At 37.0% G+C, this 18,623-nt stretch overlaps 1 protein-coding gene across 1 annotated transcript; it reads right to left on the reverse strand.

Moving 5' to 3' along the window:
* Positions 1 to 461: 461 nt before the first annotated feature.
* Positions 462 to 10,903, reverse strand: Pdp (pyruvate dehydrogenase [acetyl-transferring]-phosphatase 1-like protein, mitochondrial). The gene is made up of 5 exons (XM_089646037.1): positions 10,229 to 10,903; positions 9,912 to 10,122; positions 8,434 to 8,572; positions 3,177 to 3,343; positions 462 to 2,867 (listed from the first exon to the last, which is right to left on the reverse strand). Exons 1-5 carry the CDS (start codon positions 10,333 to 10,335, stop codon positions 1,875 to 1,877), a joined length of 1,617 nt encoding a protein of 538 aa, XP_089502163.1. The 5' UTR covers positions 10,336 to 10,903; the 3' UTR covers positions 462 to 1,874.
* Between the last annotated feature and the right edge of the window lie 7,720 nt (positions 10,904 to 18,623).

The following is an 18,623-nucleotide window of genomic DNA, read 5'->3' on the forward strand; positions in this document are numbered from 1 at the left end:
TATAGGATTCATATAATAGATATCTAACTGTTGATGTTATTATAATCTTATTTAAGAGTCTTCTAAAGTACCTACCTGATAAAAAATAACCATTTTAACTGAAGGAAGGAGCATGGGATTTATAGTACCTTGTGATCTTAGAGAGGAAGTAGGAAGCGATAACAAAAGATGGTTAACAACCCTTGCCCCGCGTTCCCGATGTATATTTTTCATAAAACATATATGAATGGGCGTAGTGTTGGGGCCATGGATTATTCACGGATATTTGTATGCATGTATAGATAAGTCTATCCAAGTATGAATTCTTAACATACAATAACTAACACCTTATAACATTTTCATCTAATTTGTTGAATGCAATACATAATTGCATAAAAAAATGATTGAGGAAGGAAATGAAAACTTAAATGTACAACAGAGATAGTTTTTATTAAATAATATAATAAAAAATACAAACTACACAAATAAATACAGACTAGAATAAATGATAGCAACAATTTAACTATTTGGGCATGTATGCAAATATTGTGAAACCAATTAGAGCTACTGACCCTCAAGTTAATTAGCCTATAATACCATCACGGCACAGAAAAATGTCAATCATAATAATATCTAGAGGGGTGACATAAATATATTTACAAATAAAATAAAATATAAGAGGGTGACAGATTACGCTATAAGTTTAAAGCGTTTTATATAACTCCAAATTGCTCGCCATACAATCCCATACAGACCTGTCACACCTAAAAAGATGATGTGCTATAAGTGTGGGCGTGGCGTCATCTGCTGCCAGGCTATATTTGAAATTAATGTCAGAACAATTTACGGAGTGCTGTAATTACCCGGCTGTCATCTGTAAAGGTGACAGATCCCATAAAAAGAAATGATATTCTGCGCCAGTCCCCCAATTGATCTGACCCCTCTTCTGAGGAAGTATATAGCGTAGTGTGTCAGCCCAACACATAATACATAATTTGAGTACATGCCACGCCCAATTTATGCACGCATAATATAGCGTGATGTGTCTAAGGCCTTAAGGTAAGTAATTAGATAACTTAAATGGAGTTCACATCTACTTTTGGTATCTGAGTTTCACATATTTCTGAGAAATTTTAAATATACATAACAGGTTGGAGTGGGTTGCCGGATATCATGCACATACTTTACACAGTAGTTCCAGTTGTCCCAGTCCATTTCATAAGGCAAGAGATTCACCAAACGACTCGTGAGAACAAAGTCAGTGAATTATTTTACTATAATGTTTTGTACGGTTGTTGTAGCGTTGATTGAATCTTCACATGGCTTTACAGCTGTCACAATGATAAAAATAGATAAATATTATTGAACACTTAGTGAGCATCGCAGTGAACTCTATAAATGGACAGCGTGGCAAAAACATACAACTATCTATAATCTAAAATAATAATATATTTTTAAGCAGTTAAGAGGTATGGCATGAATCATTTGTAACAACATTTTGTAAAAATATATAACAAAATTTTCTGAATCTGCAACTTAAGTCTTTGTTACATCGGAGTGGTGAAAGTCCAGACTTTCTGATGTGGAATGAAAACGTAGACCGGACGATAATAACTCAAGCAGCAAATTGCATAAATGCAGTGTTTCATCTGTTCATCAAAAAGCTCGGTAAGTTATAGTCGGATACAATAACTATCCATTTGCCCTGAGCCTGTTTATTGTGAATATTTGGACTTTGTTTTGATCTGGTTCCTACTCATCCCATATTTCATCATTTGGTCCACTCAGCAGGAAGTAGGTTAACCAGTGCGACCCTATCCATCATCAAAATCCAAATACGTGTATCTCCCTTGTGAGAGCGAGACACCTCTGCTAAGTTTTCCAATGTACCAGCTTTAAGCTGGACAATACCTGAGGTATTCCGTGTCAAAGTAAATCACCGTTACAGAAATGTCATCTCGAAAGAGTCGGGAAATGTCTTGCGGAAGGGTCAGCATCTCTGAGAGTCTTGAATGCTCGACACCATAATCTGTTCCACCCAGAGCATGTCTTATTAAGTGGGTGGCAGCATTTTTATCGATTGGTTTGGATTTCAGACCTTCCTTTCGGTGTTTGAGCACATCATTAATATCACCCAACTGCATATCCTTCTGTTGCAACTTTAGCGGTGTAAAGAAGACTTTGCCCATCATGTGTTCCCCAACAAGTTTCACCACTTGGTGAGGTGACATCATGTCCCATAAGCCGTCTGAAGCAATCACCATAAACTTATCTCGAGGGGTCAGTCGGTAGTGGAACACATCAGGCTGTGCCGATAGGTATGGCGGAGTATGATAATCAGGAGGAACGATTTGTGATCCGAGGGTAGGAACAACTATTTTATTCATGATATCCTTTGACCATTTGTACCTTAGATCACCCAGGCACCTGAGAGGGGCTAACTGCCCGAGTAACCGGTCGTACTTTATCACAGAATCCTTTTCACTATGCGGGTGCTCACTCAATATTCTTTGAACTTCTTTGTTATTGTCAGAGTTATGTTCGACAGTGATTTTATTTGCAATCCAGTCATTGTTTTCGGAGAGCGCCCCTATGACCGCATTGCAATCTCCGACACTGGCCACGTGCAAGTGTTGCCCGTCAACATGCGCCACACAAGCGCAAGCTCCTGAAACAGCTACAGACAAAGTCTTTCTATTAACTTTGCCGGTCAGCTCAAAGTTATCCGTGACTTCTTTGGAAATATCAGAATCCAATCGTAAGAAAGCTGATTCCAAAACAGTAGTCATTTCAAAATGATCTTTATCATTTATTAATGTTGAAAGCTCGTTTAAAAACTTTTCAAAACTTTGTTTGTATAATGGTTTCAGATCTTCTACAATATCCATCTGAAAAAAAATAGTACATATGTAATAGATAAATTGATTTGAATGTAATTTTCGCATTACCTATAAACATTTGAAGTATTGATATGATTTGAGATTTTAACAGCCAAAAGTATTATAGTGATTTATTTTTTGTGTATTATGCCGTATTGCGCTACCTTCCTTTCTTTATCCAACCTTTCGGACAGCATTACGGATGTGCCCTGATGGTGGACACTGCAATGCTGTCCGAAAAGTTGGCCAAAGAAGGAGGCAGGGCAACAAGGCATAATACCCCAAAAATAAATCACTATAATTTGAAATATTTCTTACTTTGTCATTGAAAGTCTGGATGAGATCTTGGCGCTCGTGGGATGAGACATATTGGTGTAGCATGTCAGGTGGCAGTAGACTGGCAGCAATGTAATGGAAGAGGCGCTTTGAAATCACCTGGGCACATGCTCCTCCGCCATGGCCATCAAAGATTCCTACTAAGAGACCTGGAAAAATAACATTTGTCCTCATGAACTCAGCCTACCGAAATAGCTTTATCCAGAGGACGTGAGAGCAAACAAGGCAGTCGAGCAATGTACGCTGTCCACAATGTCAAAGTTCCACAATGGACAGCGATGCAAACCTTTGCTTAACGACACCGAATTTTACTTTTCTGCACATGGTCTAGTTATTTCAATGTGCGCTCTTCGGTGGTCAATGTACGACTGATGTCATAGTTTATTCAAAGCATTTTCGAACCCTCCTGGTGACAAAAATATGGTCACGCGGTTGCCTCCAGCTCGTCGAAGCGATACCCAGATTTCATGTTAGGGCAAGTCTATTAATTTTAATGTCTGTGGTTCTGAGTAACCAAACCTTGAAAAACAGAAATTAAAAACATTCGCATTTTAGCAGATACAATAAGATGTACAGTAAAATCCGTTGATAAGAAGTTTTCATGCTCCAGTTTTTTTTATAGTCCTGTGACAAACCTTATATGTAGAATGTCATTCTACATGACAATAGAATAGAAAAATTCATGTAAGTACTTACATATTATATTACAGAAGGCACAAAATTAAAAAAAACCTTTTACTATAATAATCATGTATTGTTTCATAGTGCTTTCACAAAAACAAATTATTGAATTCTAGAAGTCTAAATTTCAAATTAATGACTCGCAGTTTACACCCGAGCTGTGCAAGCAGGTTCCCTACAGAGCATTGGACCATCCCATAAAGTTCACAACAATATAATATAATAATATTGATTCGGAGATTAAGAGATTGCACCGTAGCCATATAGTATCTTCCATGTTTTACTTAAATTCCTTTGACAGCCCAGTCCTTTTAAAAAAGATCAAAGGGGTTATCATTGGTTGTTTCCAGTGTGCTGATTAGACTAATAATTATTACATCAAAAAAGATTTTTACCCATTTACGAACAGGTCGATTCTATGAAATTAAACACAATGTTTGTATAAAACATGCTTACTTGCTGCAAGCTTGCGATGCTTGTATACATGTAATGTAAAGTATTAAGTAAAAGAGCAATCTACTCATAAACATATGTAAAACTTAAACAAGAGGAGTAGTATGATTGTGAGATGTAGTGCCTAACCTATAATGAAGTAACTAAATTAGCAGTCTTTGAACTCAAAACACTCACCCATTTTATAAATTAGATCAGAGTTAAAATGTTGTACCATGAACTTGGAAATCTAATCAAGCATGACACCATTGTAACAGAGAGCAATTACACAGACTTAGAACACCCAAATTGATAGGCTTGCCCTAACATAAAACCTGGTTATCGTTTCGACGAGCTAGAGGCAAAGCATGTGATCATTTGTTTGGTACCAGGAGGGTTTGATAGTGCTTTGATTAAACTACAACATCAATCGTAGGTTGACCGCCGAAGGGTGACCGGATAAATCATCAAAATGATAATTCATTAAATTTTTAAAAAGTCATGGAAAGTGATGAAACAAAAACTTTATTAACTGGGTTAAGTAGGTTAGGTTTAAATTTTTTTTTCATCTTTTCCAAAGACTTTATATCACTTTTTAAAGGTGTGTTGAATTGTCACTGTGTTGAGTTACGAGGGTGGGTCAATAAGTCCTTAGAAAAAAGCATTAAAACAGTTTGTATTTTTGTATTTTTTTTTTATTTCTCAACATAATCTCCTTGGAGCTCAATACACTTGGTTAGACGTTTCTCAATTTTTTTTAAACCGTCAGAAAAATAAGTTTTCGGAAGGTCCTCAAAATAAGCATTTGTCCGATCGATGACTTCTTCATTTGAAAAAAAACGTTGTCCACTTAGCCATTTTTTTAAGTTTGGGAAAAGGAAAAAGTCACTGGGGGCTAAATCTGGCGAATACGGTGGGTGGTCGACCAATTCGAACTTCAATTCTTCAATTTTAGCCATTGATCGTAAACATGTGTGAACACGGGCATTGTCCTGATGAAAGAGGATTTTTTTCCTGTTTAAATGAGGCCGTTTTTCTTCAATTTTGTTTTTTAGCTGGTCCAATAAAGATGCATAATAATCCCCTGTTATTGTTTTTCCTTTTTTCAAATAGTCAACGAAAATAATTCCACGTGCATCCCAAAATACAGTAGCCATAACCTTACCAGCTGATTTTACGGTTTTCGCCTTCTTTGGACATGGTTCGCCTTTCGCAATCCACTGCTTTGACTGTTCTTTCGTCGGGAGTATAGTGGTGTATCCATGTTTCATCTACAGTCACAAAGCGACGAAAAAATTCATCCGGATTGCGTTGCATGAGCGACAACAGGGCTTTAGAGGCCATCACCCTATTGCGTTTATTGTCGACTGTGAGCAAACGCGGCACCCATCTTGCAGAAATTTTTTTCATGCCCAATTTGTCATGTAAAATAGAAATGACGCTTCCTTTTGAGATCCCTGCAACCTCAATTATCTCACTCAACTTTAATCTTCGGTCACTTAACACCATATCGTGGATTTTATTGATCATTTCTGGTGTAGTCACCTCTACAGGACGTCCTGAGCGTGGTTCATCCTTTGTTGATGTACGACCACGTTTAAATTCATTTAACCAGTTATAAATAGTTGCAAGTGAAGGAGCAGATGTGCCGTGAACTAAATCCAACTCATTTTTTATTTCCTTTGCTGTTAACCCTTTTATATTAAAATGTTTAATAACAGCTCTAAACTCAATTTTCTCCATTTTTGTAAACAAGCAAAAAAAAATTTTTAAATGTACGAGAAACACACAACAACCCGACCAATCTGCTTGAAACTTCGCAGCATACTGAATCGGTAGTGCCGCTGCATGAAAACAAACCGCTTACAGTACTAGTCGCGCCACCTGTCGGCTTTTCTAAGGACTTATTGACCCACCCTCGTATCATGGAACCCCGCCGAAGAGCGCACATTGAAATAACCAGACCCTGCGCAGAAAAGTAAAGTAAGGCAACGTTTTGCAGTGCAGTCCATTGTGGGACTTTTCTGCGCAGGATTTAACTTTTCATTTTTAACCGAACCACCTGGTGTAGCGAAGCTAAAAATGAGTGAGGTTGGTAAATTATACTATATTTGTAAAATTGTCTAAATAGTGTAACAAAATACTCAATTTGGGAAACAAACTTGAACGTCTGTTTACCCGATGTGGGATTTGTAGTTAAGTTTATTACGCAGCAAGCAATTTGCGCACCATTGTAAAAAGGACTAGTAATTCATAAGCAGATTTTATTTTCAAGGACTAAATAATCAAAATGCAAGTTGCCTGTATACTGTCAGATGCTTATTAACAAATCACAGAAAAGGAGACAGTCACACCGCCTTCCCGCGCCGCGCATCTTGATTTTTTCCATTTGACTTGATTGGCTGGTCTATCAATTTGAATGTCTATAGCTGGACATGTTGAAAGAATGCTAAATGATATGATGTCAAAAATCATGACTGCGAGGGGCTGGATATTTTAAAAGAATGCCGTATAACAATAATAAAGGATATGAAAAAGGTCTACTACGCATTATGTCATTCTCGAATTGAATATGGAATCATAGGATGGGGATCTGCTACACATACGTACCTACACAACCTGAATACGATTCAAAAAGGAATCATAAAGACCATATTGAAAGTACCAATTAGAATGCCTTCAATTTAAATATTCAATTCCTTTGACGTACCAAATGTACAGCAAATATATGCCAAAAATATATTATTGAAGCTCTTCAAAAATAACAAATCCTCTACTAGACTGTGTATGCATAACACTAGATCGAACAAAAATGATATAAAAAATATTCCAAGTTATAAAACCACATTCGGACAAAGAAACTATACATACTTTGCAACAAAACTCCATAACATCCTTCCCCAAGACATAAAACTAATAAAAAATCCTAATGAATACAAATCATTAATAAAAATATGGCTGAAAGAGGTCAATGAAAAAACCCTAATGAAAACACTAAAAACGATATAGAAGACACTAAAAACGACATAGAAGACACTAAAAACGACATAGAAGACAAATAAACCATATTTAAATAACTTTAGTCCGCCTTGGCACAGGACCCCCTAGTGAGGAGGACTAAGAAATACAATATTTTATACTTAATTTCACCATTATATTTTGTATGTAACAATTATTTTATATAGTCGCTAAAATAAAAAAAATAAAAAAAAAAAAAAAAAAACAAGACATCAAAAATCACAACCTTGAAGACGCCCCAGTATAAGTGTTTCAGAGACAGAATGAGGAAGAGGTGAAGGGACGGCATGGAAGAGGATTGAAGCAGTATGGTAAGAACTGAGGATTGGAGATGAATGGCGAGTGGATCAGAGGCAGTGGAGAACATTGTGGAGGAAGTCAAATCCCACCCTGAGATGTAACAATGATGATGAAATCTAGATATCTGCAAATCTAGCGAAAGTTAATTAACAACTATAATTAAACAAGCGCATTTAAAGAATGTTCACTTTAAGTACGCAGGGAAAGGTTTCGCAGGAATGAGGAAGGAATTCGGTAACTAATGATTTCTACATATTTATCACTGTGTTTAAGCAATTTACTTTGACAGACTTAAATAATGATAATAAAAATAATCAGCTCCATTTATGTTACATATTTTTAGATTGTCAACTTTATGTTGGTATTATAAAATATCCAAGACGCAACTTTAGCAATCAAATCAATCCTTTGAACGAAAGATAAGTATGTAATGGATTTCAGTTGATGGGTTCGTTGTAAAGTGATAAAAAGACCAATCAATATACACTTTGATGGTAGGAGACGCTGACTAGGGTCAAGATTTGCAGTAGGCTTTTATCCAGCCATTTTTAACAATTCTATAATAATTTACATCATAACAGACAATAATTGTTCATAATGGCTCACACCGTTAATTCCATGTTAAAAAAACATTATATTTCAATTATAATTTACGGCATCCCGCGGCTCAGGTTTTGCTACAGCAAATTTTGACCCAGCATACGACGCATTGTTCTATATTACATAGCAGGATAACTTTTGGAATCGCAAAGGCTAATAGTGTATTCAAAATCAGATCATATGCTGAATGCGTTGGGTAATTATATACCTGTTGTTAATTGGCACTGGGCTTCACATCTTGTGTCTTCAATGGGATGATTAGATGCCAATTGATTGGATTCGTATGCCTTGACGGATCCGGAAGTAAATTCCTTACTGAATTCATTTTCTCTTAATATAGTGCTCACCTATTGAACAGAAACAATAAAAATAATATTAGTTCACATTAAATTAGTTAATTGCACAATTTATATCCACACAAAAATGCGTGAGCGGAACAAGATTAGGATTCTTTCAGTTGGTGCAAAAATTTTCACTGTTATTTTGTATGGAAACTGACAAGAGTGTTGACACTGGGAGTTGGGTGACCGGATAAATCATCACAATGATAATTCATCACATCTTTAAAAAGTTATATAAAGTCATGGAAAGTGATGAAACAAAAACTTTATTAACTGGGTTAAGTAGGTTAGGTTAGGTTAAAAAAAAATTTCATCGTTTCTAATGACTTTATATCACTTTTTAAAAGTGTGTTGAAATGTCACTGTGTTGAGTTAGCATGGAACCGGGAGTTGTGAAGCAGTTTTCTGCAACCGTGGATTAAAAGCATGTGTGAGGGCTAATGCCAATAATAGCACCTTAGTAGTGTAGTTTTATTGAGCTAACTTACAAATGAAAATGTTCAACAGGTATGAAGGATCACAAAGAAGTGAGGTTAACCATTAGAACTCCATTGGAGTGACTATGAGGACATACCGAATATAATACAAGAAGGTAAGTAGAAAAGGATAACTTGTAATATGATTTTTAATTGATGCATTTATACTTGGGACCTTTAAGAAGAGATTGGTGTACAATATTCGTATATTTGTATTTTACCTTTCCTGCCGTTGAAATAAGACTGGCGTAAAAGGTAGAATTACTTTTCCCGCCAGAAGTGTATTAATATCTATCTACATAAATAAAGTGTCCGTGGCGGGCAGGCAGCGTCGCTTCATTCATAGTTTTTTATTCCGAGATTGATGAAATTATTCACAAATATTATAACCATCCTCAATCAATTTAATCCACTCCTTAAAGCGGAATTTTGCTATTTCTTGATAAAATTTTGAGCTCTTGACATATTAAATAAGAGGAAAATTACTCTCTTCATCTGATTTCTAAAAACTCTGTGTAAAGCCGGGCAACGCCGGGGACTGGACAAACTGAAAAAACTGGACATCAAAAACATGGACACTGCGGGCAACCAATGAAATAAGGGTGTGGAACCACAGCATGGGAAGTCAATTTATGTCGGAACTCGGAACGTTTTGGTAATAAAGCATCAATGATCATCAATAAGCATCAACACGGACATAACGAGCCAACCATAAAAAAATAACTTTACAATTACATTCCATGCATCCATATTATAATGATGTACTCATTTTGCGTAGCTGTGAAAAAGGCTATTTTATACGTGGAGGAGTTGCCAACGACCAACCAACGAATTTTTAAAATGTCAAGTCAGCAATAAAATACACTCACATCGCTGGGCGTCAGCAATACTGCGTTGCGCGTGGCAGAAACATGGACGTTTCTGGCATTTATGGAGACTACTGGCCATTGCTGTCTTCTGCCATAAGTATTGTAATATGTTTGGTTAGAAGATAGGCCAGCTCTTCGGTTGCAGTGTATACTTCTAACGCTCAGAAGCAATTTCTTGCCAAAGCAGCACACCATGATGAACGAAGTGTACCTTTAAATTAAATTAAAATTAATACGTATTTTATGGAGTCATTATTGATTAATATTAACTATAGTTTGTTGTCGTAATGCAAGGAATATAAATAATAAGAACATACCTCAACTTAGTACCCTCCACCACAGACGAATCAACTGTCACTGATGTCCATAGATTATTCTTGTTCGTAGACTTTATTAGGTTATTAGGCCACTGAGTAATACGCATAGATGTATTATAATAAATCTTAACAGTCGTAGGTAGGTACTATCCGGTTATCGTGTAAATAAAAATTCTGTCTAGTAAAGAACTTTACTGAAAAACATTTAAAACCTTACATAGATCAACTTTATCATAAGATAATAAGTATAAAATTGTATACAACATTGTATACAATTGTATACAATTGAATACAACACCATCACATTAAAAGGTCCTGTTTGGTTGAAATAACTACATCATTTTATATTGTTGAGTTTTCTACTGATTTTGAGTAGCAATTTTTGTCTCGATTGTGTTTTGATATTAACCTCTCAAACAAAGACTTTTATTTACTTTGTGTTCCTTTGCGAACTGTCAAAACGTGAAAATTTTTGTGTTATTCACGAGTTTTGTTAAAAGCTTCATAACTCACGTTTTGGGAAATGTAGCCTCATTCTAAAAAATGTTTTGGAAAGATTATGAAATTCACTATCGTATTGTTTTGTTATACGTAAATATTTGCGTTTCTAAATATACATTTTCTGAAAACGTCAAAAATATGTAAAAATCGCTGACCATTATTTCAAAGCTGTGAAAAATGTACTTTTTTCTGAGTATCATAAAGAAATAACACTTTATATATTGAAGAAATATAATTAAAAACTATTAGTCACCTCAAAATATTAACCGTCCAAACTAAAATATTTTTAATAAATTATTTAGAAACGCAATAAATTATGAACGAACAAGATGACAGATCCAATCGACTTAGATAATGCACCTCTACATTCCATAGATATTCTTGAATACAGACGCGTAGCGTTATTCATTATCGATACTCTGTTTTTTAAATCATGGCAATCCGTATACTAGTGATGGAAATAAATCGATTTTTGTAAAATCTCGCGCGTTTACGTGAAAAGACGTTCTAATGTCTTGACCGCTATTATCATATTTACGTCTTTTGACGTTCTAATGTTCTGAGTGGAAATATATATCTTTTTAGTTTTTGCGATGTTAAAACTTAATTTGGGCCACTTTAAGCTCTATAATAAATGTTCTTAAAAATTATCATTAACGGCGGAAATAGGATATTGTATCTTCCAGAATGCGACCATTACATATTGCTCAGTAAAATTTAGCCTTCAGGCGCATTCTCACAGTTCGTATTTTTAAAGCTAGTGTAGCTTCCCACATTTGCAGATTCGACCCTACAATAAAACAATTCATTGGCCTGGTATTTTTATAAACATATTGTCTTGTTTGTGTATCATTTATGATTTAAGAATTAGTGACATTTTACTGCAAGCGGCGGCAGCTTTCAAATAGGGCTGTTCGCTTTATATGTTTATGATGACCCTAGTTAAACCATTATGCCTAAAAATATTTGCCAATACCTTTCCCACCCCTGTCCCATAGTAATAAAAACCCCAAATAAAGTTTCATCTCCTTTAAAATAATTCCTTTAAAATATTTGTATTGTTTAAGTCACGTCTGTATCATTAATAATAGTTAAGTGCATTTTATTTATGTTAAGAATGTTGTTTGCCAACGAGCGGGTGGAACATCTTTATTTTTGTAAAACGTCCTTCAGAATTTAGTTTAAATACAGATACCTCCCAGAAAAAGGACAGTATTAGAGTATTGCTATAACGGGTAGGTACAGACGTACCTACGGAGGAGCGAGTGTTGAAATAACTGGTAGGTACATGCGTACCTAGGCAGTCAGTCGTGAGATAATTACTAGGTTTATGTAAACCTAGGGAAAACTGAAGAATAGAGGAAACTAGACCTTTATTTCTTTCAGTTTAAGTTTTAGCAGAGGAAAATAAGATCCTCTGCAATTATATTGTGAATTAATAAATTTATATGTCAAGAAGAAGAAGTGTTTTCCTGCATTCCATCTGACGGCGTGTTCTCGTACCACGATAGCAGAAACATATGGTCCTTCGAGCCGCATCGGGAACAGCAGCATCATGGAAGCGGGACAGCACTCAAAGACGTCATCTGTCTGCGGCAGCAAGGCGGGAACCAGCAGCAGCTGGATGGAGGCTCAAATAAAAGCTTCAGCAACCAAGGTGCACATCACGAGACAAAAGGCCCGCCTACTTACGGAGATGGCTGAAGCAAAGGCTGCCGAAGCAAAGATGGCTGCAGCAATGTCAGTCTTGGAAGCAGAGGAGCAACATGCGGCGCTCGTTTTAGAAGCTGCATCAAGGACTTCGCAACGGACTCTCGAGGATAGAGTCAATGACTGGGTGGACCAGTCACATCACAGTTCATCATCAGAACTTGGAAATCACGATGAACAGCCTCTTCGAGATCAAATGGAGCAGCAACAGGAACTGCTCCATGATGGGCGGTCATCACTACAACCGCCCACAAGAACTGCACAGCAACAGCCCTTGGCAGGGCAGACTCTCCCGTCGCAAATGGAGTCTCGGGTAGAACAAGCTCATCCGCTGCAATTGGAACAGCGGTTGGAGCAGAACAAGGGTGGGCGGTACACATCACTCCCACCAAAAGGATCCTCAGAGCAGCAGCCCTTGGCAGGGCAGACTCTCCCATCGCAATTGGAGCCTCGGGCAGAGCAGACTCTTCCGCTGCACTTGGGACAGCGGTTGGAGCAGCAGCAGCAGGGCGGGCGGTACGAGCTACTCCCACCCAGAGGAACATCGCATCAGCAGCCCTCGGTAGGGCAATCTCTTCAGCTGCAGTCGACGCAGCCTCAGCAGCCAAGCAGTAGCTACTGGGAGCTGCCTACATCAGAGCAGCCATTCAACTTAGCAGAGCAACGCGACGGGCAACAGTGGCCAGAGTCGCAGGGCCGATTCCAGGGACCAACACCTGCTATAACTGAAGACCGTCTCGCGGAATCAATTGGTAAGGCAATGTCTTTATATAATACCAGGCCCAAAGTTAATGATCTTCCCACATTTAACGGCAATCCAATTGAATGGATTGCATTCAAATCAATATACCATCATACCACAGACTTCTTAAAAGTATCTGACAGCGAAAATTTATATAGATTACAAAAAGCGTTAAAAGGAGAGGCGCGTGACGCGGTTTCTTCCCTTCTATTATCTCCTTGCAATGTCAAGGAAATAATAAATACGTTAGAAAATATTTTTGGCAACACGGATCACATCATACAAAAAACTATTGGTGAGATCCGAAATTTAAGTAAATTAGATGAGAATACCAGTTCAGACGCCATAATTCGATTTTCTTGTAAAGTAAAAAATTTAATTTCTATGTTAAAATCATTTAAAAATATCGGACATTTGCACAATCCAGATTTGTTGTCGACATTAATCGGTAAACTGCCTAGTACACTACGAACGTTGTGGCTTACAGACAAAGATAGGCGGAACACAACACAGCCAATACTCTGCTATTTATCACTTTGGCTGGAAGAAATCGTCATTAATTCACGTGACTCAGGAATAAGTTTTAATTCTAAAATCAGTAACGAAACTAAATTCGCTTCCAATAACCATTTCAAGCAGTATAGTAATAATTATCATCCACGGCAAGCTAATCAACATCAAAATAAACAAAATTTTAATAGGCCTTATGCATCCAAAAATAATCATTTCGAACGTTCGTACGATACGTCAAAAAAATTCCTTTATCACACCACTAATAATGGAAAACCACCGTGCTGTGTTTGCAAAGGAGAACACCAGATTTGGCAATGTGAGAAATTTAAAAATGTCCCAATAACGCAAAGATGGGAAATTGCTAAATATAATAATGTTTGTTATAAGTGCTTAGGGTACGGACATTCCCGTTTTAATTGTAAAGTAAATTTAAAATCACCAAACAAAAAATTTCATGATTTATTGGTTAATCACAATCGGGTGGAAACCGATGAAGTTGTCACAAACACGTGGGAAAGTAATCAAGTACTTTTAAAAATTATTCCGATTACGGTATACGGGCCACTCGGAAGCCGAGATATTCATGCGCTATTAGACGATGGGTCAACCGTCACATTGTTAGACCAAGAAGTAGCCAAACAAATCGGTTTGTCTGGACCAGTTAGTGACCTCTCATTGCATGGAGTCAATGAAATGAGCTCCAACAACGCGGATTCTATGTCAATAAATGTAAAAATAAAAGGTAAAAACGAAGTAGAATCGTACATAGCTAGTGCTCGAACCGTTCGGGATTTAAAGATACCAGCTCAAATGGCGCTATCTAATTCTTACATTGCGAGTAATAAACACTTAAAGAACGCTCCTCGCTTTGATAGGAATGTAAAACCCCAAATGTTAATTGGGCAAAACAACTGGGAATTAATTATTATTTCCAGAAAAATAGTTCAGGGAGATAAAAATAAAGTATCATTATCTTATACAAAGCTTGGTTGGGTCGCGCTCGGCCATATTTCAAATAAAACGGGAAATAGTGTGGAATTCAATTTTCATGTTCAGGAAAACGAAAATAGCGAATTGCATGAAATTATCAAAGAGAGTTTTAAGATAGACGAGATGGGAGTAGTGAGCCCGAAAATATGCAAAGATGATAAACGTGCATATTCCCTGTTAGAAAGTACCACAAAACGCGCTAGTCAGGGGTGTCATTGGGAGACGGGTTTGCTGTGGAAGGAAGAAGAAAGATATTTTCCTGATAGTCTTCAGGTTGCGGAAAATAGATTAAAAACTTTAGAAAAGAGAATGGACAAAGACCCTGAATTTGCGGAAGCCTACTGCAACAAAATACAACATTATTTAGATAAAGGATATGCAAAAAAATTCAATTTCAGTGGTAGGTATCCGGATAGCTCGGATAAATTTTATTTACCACATTTTGCTGTTTACAACCCAAATAAGCCAGGAAAGCTGCGGGTTGTATTTGATGCGGCGGCAAAATCAAAGGGAATTTCTTTGAATGATAGGCTTTTAACCGGGCCCGATCTATATAATTCTCTGCTAGGAATGCTTTTTAAATTTAGGCAAAATAAAATTGCATTTACCGCCGATATCCAAGAAATGTTTTTACAAATTAAAATTATTGATGAAGATACACCGTTTCAGTTGTTTTTATGGAGAGGAAAAGATCGTAAGGTAGCCCCGTCTGTATACGCTATGAATTCAATGATTTTTGGCGCAAAATCATCACCTTGTTCGGCGCAATTCGTAAAAAATAAAAACGCGGATCAATTTTTATCTCAGTTTCCCCAGGCCGTCGAAGCAATAAAAACAAAACATTACATGGACGACTATTTAGATAGTGTAAATTCAGTAGAAAGTGCGAAGAAATTAATACAAGATATTACATACATACATGCTCAAGGCGGGTTTAATATCACCGGCTGGGCAAGTAACGCGCCAGAGGCGCTAGAAAACATTCCCGTAGCCCACAGGTCGAAGAATGTTGTTTGTTTCGAACAAGGTGAGGAAAACATACAGAGAACATTAGGTTTGCAATGGGATCCAAATTCAGACACATTGTCATTCGATCTAAGCTTCAAAAAAATTCCCGGGGATATTATTTCTGGGAAGCAAAGACCCACGAAAAGGCAGATGTTGAAAGTCATTATGACAATATTCGATCCGCCCGGGTTTTTAGCACCCCTGACAGTTCGGTCTAAAATACTACTGCAAAATGTATGGAGGTCGGGTACTGACTGGGATAAGAAATTAAATGATCGTAATTTTAATGAATGGCTTCAGTGGTTGGAAGCCTTAAGGTCAATAAGTAAAGTTAAAATTCCTAGGTATTACGAGATTTTATGCGATGGTGAAAACGCCGTAGACAGACAACTTCATATTTTCTGTGATGCGAGCGAAAAGGCAATGTGTTGTGTAGCTTATAGTCGTGTTCAAAATGCTAATGGTCAGGTCTTCGTAAATTTTATTGCTAGCAAAACCCGCGTAGCCCCAATCAAGCCGATGTCAATTCCGCGCTTAGAATTGCAAGCAGCCCTTTTAGGTAGTAGATTATATAAATGTATAATCGGTGAACACACGCTCACCTTTAACTCGAAACATTTTTGGACAGATTCAAAAACCGTAATGTGCTGGTTAAAATCTGATTCAAGAAATTTTAAGCCTTTTGTTGCGCATAGGCTAGGTGAGTTGGATGAAACAGTTGGTTCAGAATGCTGGCGGTGGCTTCCAACTAAAGATAATATAGCAGATGAGGCTACCAGAGATACTAGAATGACAGATTTAGGATTAGAGGGACGATGGTTTTCTGGTCCCGAATTCCTAAAATCACCTCCAGAAGTATGGCCGCAAGAGAATTTGGCTAAACAGTGTGATAGCATAAACAAAGAACTATTAGAGTTAAAACCATCGGCTATCTTACTCACCACATCGGCGGCATGTTTCATAGACTTAAATAAATTCTCCAAATATTCAAGATTATTAAGAGCTACAGCGTACGTTTTTAAATTCATTAACAAATGTAGAGGCAAACAAGCAGAAAATAATTCTCTTACTGCTGATGACTTAACTTCAGCAGAACATTTTCTTATAAAAGAGTCTCAGAAAAGAACGTTTCATAGAGAAATTATAATTTTATCCAAAAACGAAAGATTGCCAAAAGATAGTAGATTAAGACAATTAAGTGCGTATTTAGATGTAAATGGAATAATACGCATACAGGGTAGAATTGCGGCGATTGAAGACGTACAATTAAGTACAGTCTTCCCGATAATTCTCGACAATAAAGATAAGTTAGCTCAATTATTAATTACACAGTTTCACGAGATGTCTAGCCACGGTGGAGTTGAACACGTCTTAAATGCAATAAGACAAAAGTATTGGATACTTAATGCGCGTCAGTCTATTAGAAAAATTAAATATTTATGTCAAACTTGCAAAAATAAGAGAGCCCAACCACAGGCACCTCTAATGGGATGTTTACCTATGGAAAGGTTACAACATCATATACGTCCTTTTACACACACAGGCATGGATTACTTTGGTCCCATGATAGTTACAATAGGGCGCAGAAATGAAAAACGGTACGGTGTTTTGTTTACATGTTTATCAACAAGAGCCGTGCATATTGAAATCGCGGATTCCCTGACTACGGATTCCGCCATACTAGCAATCAGACGTTTTATTGCTAGGCGCGGTTACCCGCTAACTATTTGGAGTGATAATGGAACAAACCTTAGAGGTGCTGATAAGGTATTATCAGAATCATTATCATCTCTAAACCAGGACAAATTAAATAACGAAATGTCGGTAAGGAAAATAAATTGGAAATTTAATCCGCCAGGATCTCCTCACCACGGAGGCTCCTGGGAAAGTCTAATAAAATCAATTAAAACTACGTTTTACGCCATATTACGCGAGCAAGCACCACGCCCGGACACTTTGCACACATTGCTGTTAGAAGCAGAAAATATAGTTAATAGTAGACCACTCACACACGTTTCTCTCGATAGCAAGGATTTTGAAAGTCTAACACCAAATCATTTCCTGTTAGGTTATAAATATGACACCCCAATCGTAGGGGTCTTTGATCACGGCGATTTATGCCTAAAAAAGCAATGGCGTATTGCACAATTTTTTGCCGACCAATTTTGGTCACGATGGGTAAAAGAATATTTACCTACACTGGTAAAACGTTCTAAATGGCATGACGTGATACCACCTATAAAGGTAGGCGACGTAGTTATCCTATGTGACAACACGTTGCCCCGGAATACCTGGCCAAAGGGTATGGTAGTAAAAGTATACCCCGGAGCCGATGGACAAGTTCGCGTTGTAGATATTCAAACAAATCACGGTACGTTTCGCAGACCGGCTACTAAAGTAGCAGTATTGAAGATACAACCATCGCATTCTTTTTATCCGCTAGGTGAAATGAATTCACGGGGGGAGGTGAATGCGAAATTACCTACTACAACCATTTAGTCCTAAGATAAATATTTTTTACGGAATTTCTAGTTTTAAGACATTACCAACTACAAAATTTTTAGTCATAAGATTTACATTTTTTACGGAATTTCTAGTTTTAAGACATTACCTACTACACAATTTTTAGTCATAAGATTTACATATTCCACGGAATTTCTAGTTTTAAGAGTAGCATAAATATTTGTATTTCAGATATTTTAATAAAATTAACTGGTAATTTTCGTAGACAAGCAGTAGAGTAGGTACCTAATGAAGATAACAGTCGCATTCTTTGCCTATTTTGTGAAGTACCTTCACGGGAGGAGGTATGTATCTTCCAGAATGCGACTATTACATATTGCTCAGTAAAATTTAGCCTTCAGGCGCATTCTCACAGTTCGTATTTTTAAAGCTAGTGTAGCTTCCCACATTTGCAGATTCGACCCTACA

Source organism: Hesperophylax consimilis, chromosome 23 (assembly GCF_061612785.1).
Source record: "Hesperophylax consimilis isolate HC1 chromosome 23, BYU_Hcon_1.0, whole genome shotgun sequence".
In the NCBI taxonomy this organism is placed as follows: Eukaryota; Metazoa; Arthropoda; class Insecta; order Trichoptera; family Limnephilidae; genus Hesperophylax; species Hesperophylax consimilis.

Excerpts from the sequence above, each read along its gene's own strand:
- Pdp (XM_089646037.1), bottom strand. The coding sequence starts at position 10,335 with ATGCGTATTACTCAGTGGCCTAATAACCTAATAAAGTCTACGAACAAG. Across the intron at positions 10,123-10,228 it reads GTGGAGGGTACTAAGTTGAG|GTACACTTCGTTCATCATGG; the intron begins GTATGTTCTTAT and ends TTTAATTTAAAG. Across the intron at positions 8,573-9,911 it reads TATTGCTGACGCCCAGCGAT|GTGAGCACTATATTAAGAGA; the intron begins GTGAGTGTATTT and ends TCTGTTCAATAG.